This window comes from Dioscorea cayenensis, chromosome 7, assembly GCF_009730915.1.
Source record: "Dioscorea cayenensis subsp. rotundata cultivar TDr96_F1 chromosome 7, TDr96_F1_v2_PseudoChromosome.rev07_lg8_w22 25.fasta, whole genome shotgun sequence".
Taxonomy (NCBI): domain Eukaryota; kingdom Viridiplantae; phylum Streptophyta; class Magnoliopsida; order Dioscoreales; family Dioscoreaceae; genus Dioscorea; species Dioscorea cayenensis.
Genome location: NC_052477.1, coordinates 29,358,259 through 29,373,570, shown reverse-complemented (window position 1 = coordinate 29,373,570; position 15,312 = coordinate 29,358,259). Strand labels below are relative to the sequence as shown.

Here is a 15,312-nt window from a genome sequence, read left to right as displayed (position 1 = left end):
TTTTAGATCCTTGTTAATACAAACACTTAATTAATACTTAATGTAAAAGTACCGATGCCAATAAATAATAGCAATAGATAAAAAGCTATTACCAATGAAATGGGAATTTTTAACAATGATCACCACTTTAATATTTTTTTTCTTGTAAGGTCAATTTTCTTTGATCTGTTAATATCAAGATAAAATAATATAACATAAATTAGACCACTGATCTAAACTTTCTAACATAAATATTATTAAACAATTATGTTGAAAACATAATGCATGCATGTATGCAGTTGCATGAACCGAGCTGCGTTGATACAACAAGGGGACGTAGCCATAGACGGCAGCATAGCCCGGCCATGGAGCTTGTGCTCTGTTGAAGATGTAAATGATCTAAAAACCCCGATCCGCATTGTCCCTCTCTGGACCTCCAATGTCTTCCTCAGCATCTCCATTGCCACCCAAGCCAGCCTCTCCGTCCTCCAAGCCTTAACCATGGACCGTTCCCTTGGCTCCTATTTCTCCATCCCTGCCGGCTCCTTCTCCATCGCCACCTTGCTTGCCATTTGCCTAACGCTCTTCATTCTTGACCGTGGCATCTATCCTCTCTGCCACCGTCTCACCTCCTATACTCCCACACCTCTCCAACGCGTCGGCATTGGCCAAGCTTTCAACATCGCCGCCATGGTTGCTTCCGCTCTCGTCGAGCACAGGCGTTCAATAATTGTTCATGAACACCAAGCTGAAAACCAACCTGACTGGATTGTGCCGATGTCAGCATTCTGGCTTGTGTTGCCTTATGTGTTCGTTGGCATCGGTGAAGCCTTTCATTTTCCTGGACAGATAGCATTTTACTACCAGGAGTTTCCTAAATCTTTGAAAAGCACGGCCACTGGTATAGTTGCAGTGCTTATGTCTATTGGGTTTTATTTAAGCACAGCTGTGCTGGCGGTGGTCCGGCGAGCTACCAGTTGGCTTCCGGATAACTTGAACTCATCTAGATTAGAGAATGTTTATTGGATGCTGACGTTGGTGGCGAGTATCAACTTTTATTACTTTATTTTTTGTGCAAAGTTTTATAAGAAGCAGAGTGACGACAAGCATGTAGTTGGTGCTGGAAATACTTAAGTAGCAGAGTTTTGTGTGTGTGTGTGGATATATATATATATATATATAAATGTTATTTTCTTTTTCTTTACCTTTAGTACGTGTGGTTGTAATTCATGACACAACTTGCAAATGTGAGTGGGAGAACCCAATCACACCAATGCGTTGACGCCATTTTCAAGCACAATTTGAGATTATTGTGAAATGTGTTTTTGAAAAAATGTGGATAAACCACGACCTTTTATTGAAATAGAGAAAGGATACGATAGAGATCGAGTCCCTCTCACCAGAGGTGAGGGAACAAAACCAAGACTAACATAACAATAACGTACTGAAAACGAGGAAAAACCAAAGATAAAAGCTGGACAGACGAAAAACACCGTCCGGATCATCAGGCCTGTCCAATCAGTGAAATGTGTTTTTGTTCATTGTTAAAGTGTTATCCCCAAAGAATCTAATGATCATTTAATTCAATCTATATTTTGGGACAGTAGCAATTGATTGCGCGCACTTGGTGCACATGGAGCCCACCTTGCTTTAATTTGAAGCCCAACAAAATGATTTCTATTTTTTCTGCTTTAAGACCACATGCATATATGATATATATACAAGAGTAGTCATGGCATGACATGGATGGCAGAAAATTAATCATTTTCATAGTAGATTATAAACTTTCTAATTTATTCACTTCATTAGGAGATATAACGTAAATTTACATTAAATTATTTTATTTTATTTTATTTTATTTTTTAAAAAGTGAATAAACAACATTCATTACTTAAAAAAAAAAATATAACAACCAGCAGCAAGAACGAAAGAAAACAACACACCCATTAGACATGGGCACAAAAGAACAAACTAAAAACAGTACGAAACACACCCACCCATACAAACAACCAAACTCCTCCAAGGAAACTAGCCTATCACCTGATCAGAAACCCCATCACCGAGAACCGCTCCAATGGCAGCTCCATCAGTGGACTCCTCAAAGTGCCCCGAAAACACCAAAGCACGACATAGTGATGAAGAATGCTCTTCTAGCTTTGTCTGGAGGGCAACAGGGGCTACCGAGAACCAAAAAATCAAGATATGTGCAACTTTCAAAATAATAGAGTCCAAAGACATAGAAGAAGCTAGCATTAAAAATGCAGTCATTCCTAGCTAGCCAAACATTCCACACAACCGCTTTGACAACAAGGCCACCAAGATAGCGCCGGAAAGGATGAAGTTTGACCCACCAAATCCTCCAAACTTCCACTGTGTTTTTTTTTATTTAATTGTGCATGCATGGCAGTTATGAAAAAAAAACTCTTTCTTTCTTTATATATTTATCTTTATATTTTATTTAGGTTTTCAAAACCCTAGCCGTCGCCTTTTCGTTTCTTCCGTGGTAGATCCTCGTTTGGATTAAGAGAGAGGGAAAGATCTAGCCTCTTTCTTCTTCTTTTTCTTCTTCTTCTTCTTCTTCTTCTTCTTCTTCTTCTTTTGGTGTGTGGTACCGGCGGTGAAGACGGCGATAGGTCTCTTCGTCAAGGGTTGTGTCGTTATTATTGTGAGATAAGGTTCTCTTTCTAGATCTAGGGTTAAGTGGTGGAATTTTTTTTTCTCCTAAATCTTGTCATGGTATTGTTTAATGTTCTTATTTAGGGATTATGTTATGTACTTAGTGGATTGATTTTCTAATGATGAAACTGGCCATTAAACAATGAATTTTCTATATTGATTTGCAAGATTGTTGTTGCCTCTATTCATGATCAAGTTCTTTATGTGTTAAAAGCATAATTCTTGATTTTGGAAAACAAAAATATTTTTTTTTTTTTAAATTAATGTGGGACTAGTGGAGTTGCGTCCACTATTTTAGCACTCACAAATTTAATATATATATATATATATATATATTAAATTTATTGGTTATGATGGCTGTGTTCATGCCAAATTAGATTCTTTATGTATTGATAAATTGTATTGCTTTTTATTATAAGGAAGCATAGTTTTGTTTTTTTTTTTATTTAGTAATTTAGAATTTGCAGATGCTACCCAATTTTGATGGATGGAACCTAGGTTCTGCAGTCCACTTATATATATATATATATATATATATATATATATATATATTATAATTTATTAATTGTTTTAGATACTATATTTGCTTAATTAAGCTTCATAAGGAAACAGTAATAATTGTTATTTTGTTTTTCTGGTAAGCTTAGGTTAGTTTTTTTATATCATGGGTTGCTAAATTTTTGCTCTTATGTTGTAATGCTGGTAAATGGTTTCATTCAATTTATGTGCATTTTAAGAATATGCATTAACTAATGTGAATGTTATGGATTGCAGCTAGCAAGTGCTCTTGGAAAATAGAGTAACTGATTGTGCATAATTTATTTTGGTTTAGTTTGGCAAGGCATCACTGTTTGTTTTCCTCTTATAATTGAAGACCATAACTCTTTGTTGTGTTTGTTAGTAATTTGTTTATTTATTTTTGACTGATTAAGGACTAAGTGCATGGTGTGTGTTTGATTTAGTATCTAAGTAGCCAACTTGATTTGGTCAATGGTTATTGTTTTAATTTAACTTTGGAATCTAAGCCAAAGTGTAATGTTTATGTTCAGGGTCTTCTCGATCTCGAATTCTGATTTTAGTGTCCAAGTGGTTTATATAGATTGGGGATTTTTTCAGATATGTAAACTACATATAAATCTGTGTATATATGTATATGCAAATTTCTTATTTTTGATAATGGTTTACATAATTATCTAATTAATTTTGATTTTACTATTAAAAAATATATATATTGTTACACTATTCAAAAGTTTTGTTCTGACTTTTGTGGTTATATTGACCATCACGTTTGTAGTTTAGTATATTTATTATTTTGTTTATTTGATTTATGATATTTTAGTTATTTAGGATTTTTCTGTTAATTTGGCTCATATTTGTTATTTCTTTAGTTATTTATTTTAGGAAAATACGAAATCATGGTTTTTTTCATGAATTAGTTTATTTATTTAATTCATAATTATTTTCATTTACTTGAACGGCTTGGGAAATGATATTTTTATTTTAATGCTATTTCCATATTTAATTATTTTTTAAAAAAATTGTGTGGGTTATTCTGTTAGTTAATATTTGATTATTTGATATAATTGGAATATTTTTTATTAAAAAATGGGATTACTAAATTTCAGTATTATTGCGTTAACGATGATTTTCGACCAGACATAAATTTGGTTATAGAAACTCGTAGTCTCCAAATTAACTGTGTAATAACCCTGCCACTGGGACATGTCGACACGTACTTCTAACATAAAAACTATAGTTTCACACCGTTCCATCGGTGAAGAATAACGGCTTCTGATATTCTGGCTTGGGTCACTGAGGGTAAACATATGAGCTCTGAAATCTGACTCGGGTCACCAAGTTTAAATAAATGAATTTTGATGTTTTGTTTTAACATTAGTTGTTTGGGGAACTTATATGCTCGTTATTTTGGTAAATTAAATCTGTTTTGAATTATTTCTGATTTTTGGGTTTCATTTTGATATTTATTTCATTTTGTTACATTTTGTATGTTTTTAGAAATTATTGAATTTTGTGATCCCGATATTTTTAGTGGTTGCTTTTTGGGCTCCCGAGCTCATTAAGTTGTTCTCATTTCCTTTCAGATCAGGAGTAGGGTTGAGTGGTGGACAACTTAGCCAGGTCGTGAGCAAGTCGCCGTCTAGTGGTTATCGAGTTAATAAACTCTCTTTTTGTTGTAGACTGAACTTGTTTTGTTTTATTTAATAGTTATGTCAGACGGTATTATGTGTTTTCTTAATATTTCAAACATTGTAGTTTCCTTTGCTATTGAAATTTATTGACCTTGTTAGATGTTGTTCTTCCTAGTTTGAGACAGGTTTTGAGGCCTTGTGTGTCTACTTGGTTATAGTCTTGTAGGTATGCGGCTGTTTGTCAATGCTTCGGGTTCAGAGCGTGACACTGGCAATGAATGAACAAACGATCCACTAGTTCCACAGCAGAATGACAAAGCACACATATGGGGGTCGGGAGCTTGTTACATCTTCTCTTGGCCAGATTCTCAAAGAAAAGGATTTTGTTCCTCCACGCCAACCAATTAAAAGTATTGACTTTGATGGGGCTTGAAGAATTCCAAAATGGCTTAAAAAACAAACAACGAACACTATCAATTAATAATTTTATTGGCTGCTTAATATATATATATATATATATATTCAAAAGAAGATTTTTTTTTTTAATAAATTTGTGATTTATTTATTTAAAAAATATATATCTTTTAGCAAGGTGAGAGTATAATGTTGTTAAACCTGCGAATGTGTTCCATATTAATGCACATCTCTAACTTTTAATTTTAAATGAGGACCGGTGTAAAAAAAAAAGCCCATAAAAATCATTCTCCAAGTCTGCATCTCATGTGATCAATCTTGAGTGTGATCAATGATCAATTTTGAGGGTCATGTGAATTTTTGAGGCTCCTATATTAGCTTATATATATATATATATATATATATATATATATTTGTCACAGTGATCTTCCTTGGAGTCTAATTAGCATTAATAATTAAGATGTCCCCACGTATACAATTGCATTATTAATTATTATCTATCACTTCGATGACACTATTTGGAACTTTTTTGTGTCTTTTAAAGCCTCACATGCTTCCATCTTTGGTACTGATCATCTGCTTCTGAATCTTATATTATCCTAGCTCCTCCACCCAATACAATAATTGTTGTGAATGGCCAGCAAGGAACAAGATGACCAAACTCAACCACTCGTTGCTCATGGTCATTAATCACAAACACCTCCGAATTACCAAGGAGGTTGGATCACATTTCCGTTCATCATAGGTATATATATTTACATACTGTACTTAATTTTCTATATATATATATATATATCAATTAATTTAATTGCAATGCAAGGGAATGTATTTGGGATGACATTGAGCTTCAGTGGAGCCACAGGGAACATCGTAGTATATCTGATAAAATACTACAACTTCAAGAGCATAGACGCAGCTCAACTCATCAACATCATCAATGGCTCCTCCAGCTTCTCTCCCTTGCTGGGCGCCATCATCTCCGACTCCTTCATCGGCTGCCTCCCCGTCATCATCTTCTCCTCGATTGCCTCTCTCTTTGTACGTTTTTTTTTTATTTTATTTATTTATTATTATTATTTTAATTAATGGTGGGCTTTGTAAGTTTTCCCGGTCAAAATAAGTTCAGTATTTCAATATATATATATATATATATATATCATGATAGTTACAATGGACTTCAGGTCAATTGAAACTCAGGCCCTCCCATATAACGGCCAGGCAAAAAAAAAAAATACCATGATAGTCAATGTATATATATATATATATATATATCTAGCTAATGGTTTGGAGTTGAGTCTCATTCCAATTTTAACTGAGCATAGTAGATACCATAAATTCAAATCCTTAATCCTGATTTTTTTTTTAATAAAATGAATAAAGCATCGATTTATTAAAAAACATAAACAAAACAAACACAACTCGTTCTCTTTTCCGATAAATCTACAAATCTACAAATATTGTTTATACATATATTTCAAAATCACTATGCAATAAGATTGTCGGTAGTTGGTATCTAATTAAAAGGTAATGAAACTAAATCCTATATGTGGTGGTCAATATTTTTTATAAATATATATATATATATATAAAAATACACATATCACAAAAGGACATATAGTTCCTACTCCAATTTTAGTGGCGTGTTTGAATAGGCTAGAATTATGACATAATCCGTACAATATACCATAATTTAATATTTTCTGAAATTATACCATATTAATTATTTGGATACTGATTTTAGAGTATAGAATTATAATTTAATATAGGTAATTATTACATAAAAATAAATTTCACTAAGAGTCTCTTTTTATCTAGCTACCAGCCACTGGTCTACTAGTGATCTGGTCGGCCTTCGGTAATCGGCCATCGGTCTAGTCGGTGGTCTGGTCAGCCTTCAGACACCGATTCGGTCTGTAATCTGGCCACCGGTCATCCGGCCTCCGATGACACTGAACTCTCTGCAATATGAAACATCACTAAACTCTATGCAATCTGAAACATCAGAGCTGCTACTCTTGTATTTCTTCAATCAGACTCAACAATATAACACACTTAATCAGTGCCTTATTGGAGATTGACACCTGTCATGCACTGATGCCCACTGTCACCTGGGTCACTAACATGCATATTACAACTACGGTAGTTAATTGCATATTTTTGTTTTCTATGGTAAAATTAAAGTTATTGATGGCTTCGGAGATGAGTTTTGTAAGGTGGTCTTGTGATTGTTGTTACTAAAAATTTTGGGATGACTCATATATATTTTTCTTTTTCCCTGAACATATAGAGTATCATCATACTCACACTTACAGCGGGAATCAAAGCATTCAGACCATCAAACTTGCACACTTTACCGACCAGTTCCCAACTAGGACTTCTATACACAGCGTTAGCCTTATACGTTGTGGGGACTGGTGGCACAAGGTACAACATAATGGCCATGGGAGCTGACCAGTTGAGCAATGTGGATGACCAAGACGTCTTCTTCAATTGGTACTTCATAGTTTTCTACATGGCAGGAGTCATTGGAATCACTGTTATTGTCTATATTGAAGATAGCATTAGTTGGGTGCTTGGATATGGGATTTGTTCAGCAGTGAATGCTCTGGCTGTGCTTTCTTTGCTTCTTGGACTTAAATATTATCGTCGGCCAGGGCTGAAAGAGAACCCGTTTATAGCAATTGCACGTGTCATTGTGGCTGGCTTTAGGAAGAGAAAGTTTGAATTGTCGACGGAGACGGTGGCTTACTACCACCATCCATCGGAGAGAGCTGATCAGCCGCCTTCTCAAACCTTCAGGTACGCAAGTTATGTTGGTTTCTATTGAATAGAGTTAAAGAATACCTTGGCTTTTCCTAAAAAATGTCCATAGGTATAATTTATAAAAATTAAGTAAAATAAAAAGTATTACCGAAGGTTGATAAACAAGTGTTATGAAACATGTACACGTGCTCAGCATTATTCAATGCCAGATAAATGAGTTTCTAAATGTATAGCCTTTGCATCATTGTTTACGTACGTTTTACTCTTCTTTGAACTGGGAGCTAGGAAAAACTTTGTTTATGAATAAAAGAACAGTATAAAGTTTTGATATGAAGAATGGTGGACATGTGTGTGTGTGTGTATATATGAGAAAGATGAAAGGAGAAAGGAAGCTACTTTCTTTTCTCCCCTGTTCCTGTGTTCTTTCTTGTTTTTTGGTTTTGGGTGTTTTCTTTAGCTAGGGTCACCCCTGTTGGTGATTAGGTTGTAGTGATTCGGTTTGTATTGTTTGTTTTCTTTTGTTATTTTTAATGAATTGTGGATTCTCACGATGTTTGATTAATGAATGCTATTGGAATGAAAAGTAATTAAGGTACTATAAACTATGATTATAAGTGCCATGGCACGTGGATGGATATGGTGGGGCTTGATGTATAATCTTAATCTCCAACTATAGCAACTCATTCCTGTTAGTGATAATGGTCCATCATCACTGCACATGAGATGTTTTTTGACTATTGGTCCATCATCACTGCAGGTGAGATGTTTTCATGTATATATATATATATATATAAACGCACTATAAATTCCAAATATATATCTTGTGGCCTGGTTCATCCATTTTATTAAAAAAAAAAAAATCTTGTGGCCTAATTAGTATTTATTCTCTTTGAACTCATAATTTAATCTAAGCTAAATGGATTCATCATTTATTAAATATTAGCCTACTGAATTTCATAGCATAAATTTACTCGTGCATGCAGGTGCATGAACCGAGCAGCGGTGATACAACAAGGGGACGTAGCCATAGACGGCAACATAGCCCGGTCATGGAGTTTGTGCACTGTTAAAGAAGTAGAGGATCTAAAAACCCTAATCCGCATTGTTCCCCTCTGGACTTCCACCATCACCATCAGCATCTCCATCGCCACCCAAGCCAGCCTCTCAGTCCTCCAAGCTCTAACCATGGACCGTTCTCTCGGCCCCCGTCTCTTGGTCCCCGCCGGATCCTTCTACGTCACCACCTTGCTCACCACTTGCCTCACCCTCTTCATCCTTGACCGTGCCATCTATCCTCTCTGCCACCGTCTCACCTCCTATACTCCCACGCCTCTCCAACGCATCGGCATTGGCCAAGCTTTCAACATCGCTGCTATGGCTGCCTCCGCTCTCGTCGAGCGCCAGCGTTCAACCATTGTTCATGAACACCAAGCTGAAAGCCAACCTGCCTGGATTGTGCCGATGTCGGCGTTTTGGCTTGTGCTGCCTTGCATGCTCACCGGCATCGGAGAAGCCTTTCATTTTCCGGGACAGATAGCATTTTACTACCAGGAGTTTCCTGAATCTTTGAAAAGCACATCAACGGGGATGATTGCGGTCATTTTGTCAGTAGGGTTTTATAGCAGCACAGGACTTGTGGAGGTGGTCCGGCGAGCCACCAGTTGGCTGCCGGATAACTTGAACTCATCTAGATTAGAGAATGTCTATTGGTTGTTGACAGTGATGACTAGTATCAACTTCACTTACTATATTTTGTGTGCTAAGCTTTATAAGTACAAGCGAGACAAGAATGTAGTTGTGGCTGCAAACTCTGAACAGTACTGCCTGTAGACTTCAGTGGGTGATGTTGTTGATGTTGTAGTTCATATTATGAAAATTTTATTCTCAAAGACCAGGTGAATAATGATTTCTCTGCGCCTGATGATTTCTTTAATGCAAATGTTGTGACTCCTTTTGCTACTATCATGAAATGTGACAATGATTTTTTCTTGTTTGTCTGCTGTGCTGTGGCAGAGGGTCCCGGTGTTGGGTAAATTTCTCAAAAACTTAATAAAATAATTTTAAGAGTGTTTTTTTTTTTTTTTGGTTACGTTTCATGCCTCCTCACTTCATAGCTATTGTGACGCGGAGAGGTTTCCCAAATTTATAAATATTCCTCCAATCTTTTAAAAATCTTAACTTGTATCTTTTAAAAGATAAAATTAACTTTTCAAATAAATTTTCTTCCCGTATTGCTAATTCTTCAATCCTTTTCGTTCGAGTGAGTTCTTGAGAAAACAGAAAGTGCAAAATTTGTTTCTCAATCAGTAAGCATTGTATCCCAAAAATATTATTCCTCGAGACCATTTGCACCTAGTAGGAGAAAAAAATATTCAAAAGACAACTTCCCTCGAAGTGCCTTGCCTACACTTTTCAATTTTCTTCTTGTCTTCTTTCATTCTTTTGTTATACATAGATTTTTCATTAAGTTGCTATACTTAATGCATTTATATGCACACCCGAGAGAAGCTTGATGATTCTATCTCCACCATCAGACGTAGCTTGGACTTTTCTAGGCAACGCTCGAAGGAGATCAGTGGTTCCTTGACGGCCGAGGAGGCGTTTGATCAAAGCACATGCTAGTCTTTTCTTCGTTGTGTTAGGGTCTCGTGGTGACCCTGTGTACCTACTTTGTTTTCCTCTGCTGTTTTTCTCTTTCTCTTTGTGGGGTTTTTGTTTTTGTCAGTTGTGTCTATTATTAATAGACAAGTTGCTTTTGGTTATAGTTATTCTATCTATGGGTGCTTTGATCTCCTTTTTTAATTGAAATGGTTTATTCACCTTTTAAAAAAAATGTTAAAACAATATTATAAATATGTAATCACATAAATACTGTAAGGTGGAGAGAATCCCATTAGTCAGATTTTTTTTCATATTCCAAAATATTTAGTATCTGAAAAATTTGCTGCTTAATTTTTATCAAATCCCTGAAAATAATTATTTTGTTCTATTTTCCTTATTTTCAGAATATATTAGAAACACTGGAGAGCATAGTTTTTTTTTTTTTAATGAAGGTGGATGAAGAATAAATTTATTAAAAATATAATTACAAAAAAGAGGGAACCATAATACAAAATCCATTAGTTAGGGATACTTACAAACTATCTTATAGAATGAGATATAGTAATGGCCCAACAACAATATGTGAGAGGATCATCCATTTAAGTTGGCCTAAGCCAGAGCTAAAATAGAGCTCAGCCATAACCTAGATTAATTGTCGTGTTTACAGAATCATTTACGTTGGACCCAAGAACTCAAGACATCTATTAACAGTAGAGATCAAATTCTCGAGTTTTATCCATTTCGGATCAACTTCAAGGGCTACAAAACTTAGAAAAGAAACATGTGATTAATTTTTATAACAATTTTAACTAACATAAATGATTTAAAATTAAAAATATGCATAATAGTGCCATTTCATCCAAAAATATTTTAAAAAATGTCCATAAGCAAAGCCTCAAGGTCAAACCTCCTAAAGTCCCATAATTCACCTAATTAGATACTTGTATAATGAGTGAGTGATTAAAGTAGTTGCATTTTCTTTTTTCTTGTTTTTCGTCTTTACTTTTATTCTGTTTCGCTCGTTGTTTTCCTCATCTCTGGTGAGGATTTCAGCCCATTTTTATTTTAGTTCTTCATGTTCATTGTTTCCTCTCCACTGTATTTCTTTGTATTCTTCTTTTATTTAATAAATTTATGGTTTATCTATTTTATTAAAAAAAAAAAGAACACATATAGTTGTTGCATCTCCAAATGGCAAGATTTATTAGTGTGAGAATCTTATTATAACAAAAAAGCCAATTAAAAATATTAATTTTTCAAAGCAAAATACTTTACATATAATTCAGGCAAAAGACAATGCGAGCTATCACCGTTAAAAAAGGTGTATATATAGAGAATGATTTGACTAAGAATATCTATAGCATTTAAACACTCAATTTTGTAGCCATTGTTTTCTAAAAAAATTTGGACCCTCCTTAAACTAACATTATAGGTAGAAGGGTCAATTGGGCAAGGAGAAAAATTAGGAGGATGGGAAGGAGAGCCCTAACATTGCTTATGGGGCCAATTCTAATTCTATGAATTCCTAGAAGACTCAGGTCAGATACTCATGGGAGCACACCCTGTTTATCTTGCTAAAATAGTGTGGATGCACCATGCTTGATTATAGGAGAAATGCAAGTCCAGATAGCAGAGATAGGTCAGGATCCCATTCCAAAAGAAACACATTCTTTTTTGGGTAAATATTGTTTCATATATAACTACTCTAATAGTAGTTGAATTTAATGACTTGAGGCCCATTCTATTAGTATTTGCCTATTTGGTCACAATATTCCACCACTATATATCTAGGAGAGTGCTATTAAAATATGTGAGGTTCAGATTTCACAAATATATATATATATATGTGAGGTTCAAGATTCCCCATTCCTTTAATCTAGAGATTTGTAGTCACCTCCAGTTGACAATCTTGCTAGCATTTGGGGTCATTGGTATAAAGGGCTTAAGCCAAAGGTTGTACCCAATATTCTAGGAGCATAGGTTTGTATTGTAGTGTTTTTTTTTTTAATCACACTAGTGTACGTGGTAAAATTAAAAAAAAATGTACTTGTAAATATTGGGATATTTATAAATTGCTTGAAAATGTTATAAAAAATTAAAATGGAATCTAATCATGTCTTCACCTCGGGTGACTATTTATCGCCTCCCGCTTTAATTTGTTGTGCATTTGTCTCATTTTTTTTTTCTTTAGTTTGATTTATATTTAATTTTTTTTAATAAAATAATGATTTATCTATTTTATTTTAAAAAAAAATTAATTCATGTCACCACCAGCCACCGTGAGTGGGAGACACAATCACAGCATTCTATTTACAACATTTTCAATTCTAGCACAATTTGATATCACTTTCAAATGTGTTCCTGTTCATTGTTGCAGTTCTGCTGCTGCCCACAGGTAAAGAGCATTTAATAAGTGCTAATTAACTTAAGTTGCATGAAATGAATGACCACCCTAGTGTTCACAAATTAACCTGTCGTATTTAGGGGTGTATTTGAGCTGAGTCGTTCGTGAGCAGCTCGGTGTTCGGCTCTATAAAAGCTTGTTCGTGTTCAGCTCATATTGTTCTTTTAATCCTCGAACTCAAATCGAGTTGAGTCACACTTGATAATAATTCATTAAATAAGCTTTAAATGATACTTTACTAAATAAAAAAATAGAATCTAAAAATAGTCAAGCCTTAATTAAGCTAACTGAGCCAGGGTTAAGCTCGAATTTTCTTAACAAGTTGAACTCGAGCATGAAGGGCTCGAAATAAAGCTTTCGATTAGAGCTCGAGTTTCTGTTAAAATAATGAATGGCCAAACTCGAGCATGAAAAAAATGAAGTCGAAGAAAGCTCGGCTCGAGCTAGCTCAAGCTTCGATTAAATAATGTAACGAACTGAAAGCGGCAAGGCAAAACTCGGCTCGGCTCAGGGCTCGGCTCGTTTACAGCCCTAGTCGTATTAAATGCGAATCAAATCATTTGACTCAATCTAAAGTTTTAAGAGTTATTTAGTGAGTGAATCCTTTATATATTGGGATAGAAGCAATTGATAGTACTTGGCGCACATGGAGGCAACCTTGCTTTCAAAGGCAGACAAGTTCCCTTTTTCTGTTTTAAATTTTCTTTTTTTTTTATACTGTACTCTGTCCTTCCAGTGTTCTTCAGTCTTGATCTTTTAATAAATTAGCTTCTTTGAGCTCCTTTCCTCCACCAAAAAACAAAAAAATGATAAAAGTGATTTATTTATTTTTCTTTTTCTTCCCTGCTTTATGACCACATGCAAAACATTGGTGGCAGAAAAATAATCATTTTCGCAATAAATTACAAAATCTAAAAGTTTATGAACTTCATTAGGAGATCTTAAGTTAATTTGTAATCAAACAATTTTATTGATCTTCTAAGAATTAATAGTATTTCAATAAGGGAAACAAGTTAAGTGAAGTGGATAAAAATAATTTCTCAAGTCTATGTCTCTTGGTGATCAATCAATCCGTTTTTGCTTTTTCTTTTTTTCTTTTACAAAATCCAGAAGTTCATGATGCACTGAATAAACTTTTTAGTATTTCAATAATGAAGTTCATGATGCACTTCATTAGGATCTAAAATCAATTTACATTAAATAATTTTATTAATTGCTTGAAAGTAGTCAATCAATATCATTGTCCAAGTTGGTATCTCTCGTGATCAATCTTCTTCTTCTTTTATATATATATATATATATATATATATATATATCACAAAATTTGTAAGTTTATGCACTTGATAAAGAGATACAAAGTAAATTTACAGTAAACAATTTTCTTAATTAGTTAAAACTAGTATTTCAACAAGTGATACAAATTAGGCCAAGAAGCCAATCAAACCCATTTTTCAAGTTTGTATCTCTGCAGGTGATCAATCTGTTTTGTTTTGTTTTCTTCTACCAAATATATAAGTTTATGCACTTCATTAGGATCTAAGGTTAATTTATATTCAATAAGGGATACAAGTTATGTGAAGTTTAAATCATATCTCTTTACAAGTTAGTATCTCTTATGATCAATCCCTTTTTTTAAAAAAATTTTACAAAAATCTATAAGTCAATGCATCTCATTGGAAGATCAAAATTCAATTTACAATAAATAATTCCACTGATTCCTTAAAAAATAATATTTCAATAAGAGATACAAGTTAGGCTAAGAAGTCAATTACAAAATCATTTTCAAGTCTCTGTCTCATATGATCAATCTTGGGGTTAGTGTGAATTTCAGGCTCATATTTCTTGATATATATTTTTTATCACATTTCTTTTCATATTGACTTTTCTTGCATTCTAATTAACACTATTATGATGTCCCCAAGTGTATTGCGCTATCATTGTCTTATCACTTTTCTATCACACTAATTAAAACTTTTTCTGTGGCTTTTAAAGCTTCAAATGCTTCCATTGATCTCTACCACTCCAGTTCTGAATATTATCATCCTCTTCCACCCTAAACAAGTTGTTGTGAATGGCTAGCAAGGAACAAGATGATCAATCTCATGAACCAGATGTTGCTCATGATCATGAATCACAAACAACTCCAAAACAAGGAGGCTGGATCACATTTCCGTTCATCATAGGTACATCTATATATATATAGTTAATTTTCTCTCTCTCTCTCTATATATATTCAATTAATTTGGAGGCTTAAATGAAACTATATATAGTCTTCTGATATTATATTTGTATTATAAATTGATTGCAAGGGAATGTATTTGGGAT

At 34.1% G+C, this 15,312-nt stretch overlaps 1 protein-coding gene across 2 annotated transcripts in view; it reads left to right on the top strand.

Moving 5' to 3' along the window:
* Window positions 1-9,870, top strand: part of LOC120264769 (protein NRT1/ PTR FAMILY 2.6-like) — an 81,862-nt gene extending 71,992 nt beyond the window's left edge. Inside the window, exons 1-4 of one of the 2 annotated variants that reach the window (XM_039272597.1) lie at window positions 5,803-5,964; window positions 6,040-6,257; window positions 7,507-8,018; window positions 8,966-9,870. In XM_039272597.1, coding sequence (XP_039128531.1) covers window positions 6,054-6,257; window positions 7,507-8,018; window positions 8,966-9,812 — 1,563 coding nt within the window. In that variant the 5' untranslated portion in view covers window positions 5,803-5,964; window positions 6,040-6,053 and the 3' untranslated portion in view covers window positions 9,813-9,870. Of the gene's footprint in view, window positions 1-5,802; window positions 5,965-6,039; window positions 6,258-7,506; window positions 8,019-8,965 lie in introns of those variants that run through there. The other variant, XM_039272596.1, reaches the window with a different exon arrangement.
* The last annotated feature ends 5,442 nt before the right edge of the window (window positions 9,871-15,312 follow it).